General features: G+C 45.8%; 2 protein-coding genes across 2 annotated transcripts in view; both read left to right on the top strand.

The window, feature by feature from the left end:
• Nucleotides 1-267, top strand: part of Pmar_PMAR018239 (hypothetical protein) — a gene marked incomplete at both ends in the record, with an annotated part of 5,219 nt that extends 4,952 nt beyond the window's left edge. Inside the window, one exon of the mRNA XM_002778396.1 lies at nt 240-267. Coding sequence (XP_002778442.1) covers nt 240-267 — 28 coding nt within the window. The remainder of the gene's footprint in view (nt 1-239) is intronic.
• Nucleotides 268-310: 43 nt separating this feature from the next.
• The window catches only part of Pmar_PMAR018238 (hypothetical protein), a gene marked incomplete at both ends in the record, with an annotated part of 373 nt that continues 131 nt past the window's right edge, over nt 311-552 (top strand). Inside the window, 2 exons of the mRNA XM_002778395.1 lie at nt 311-373; nt 546-552. Of these exons, the coding sequence (XP_002778441.1) occupies nt 311-373; nt 546-552 (70 nt within the window). The remainder of the gene's footprint in view (nt 374-545) is intronic.

The raw sequence follows: 552 nt of genomic DNA, 5'->3' as shown, positions 1-552 counted from the left end.
TGTAGAATGAGTTGAATAGTACTCAAGTAAACTTTAGTGACTCCCAACTCGAGCCGACTGAAATTGTTGGTCCATAGACTGCGCTCTAGCAAAACTCCAGCGTGACGTAAATGCAAGAGGGCAAGATGCTCAAGAGGAGGTCGTATCCGTCTTGTCTACAACACCAACAACACCAACAACCACAACAACAACAACAACAACAACAACAACAACAACAACAACAAAGCACCCTCTTTCAGCAACTTGTTGGAGAGGGTGCTTTTTTGATTTTTCTGATTTGTTATACCACACCAGGATCACTTTCCAATCAATGGCTCTCGGCTCTCCTCCAACAGAGATATGGCGTCGATTCACGTCCGCTGAGAACTTGAAAGTATTTGAGAAACTGCAAGATGGCATACAGGGCTCCTTCCCCTCATCCTCTTCCCCGACTTACACCAAGGCGCTTGAGGCTTTTTGCAAGTACTCACTGATGTGCTTCAGCGTACCAAGACCAAGTGAGTCTAGAGCAGCTCTATCTCAGGAAGCATCAGTGACTGTTACAGGTACAGA

Source organism: Perkinsus marinus, assembly GCF_000006405.1.
Source record: "Perkinsus marinus ATCC 50983 genomic scaffold scf_1104296949592, whole genome shotgun sequence".
Taxonomy (NCBI): Eukaryota; Perkinsozoa; order Perkinsida; family Perkinsidae; genus Perkinsus; species Perkinsus marinus.
This window is presented reverse-complemented; position numbering and strand designations above follow the sequence as displayed.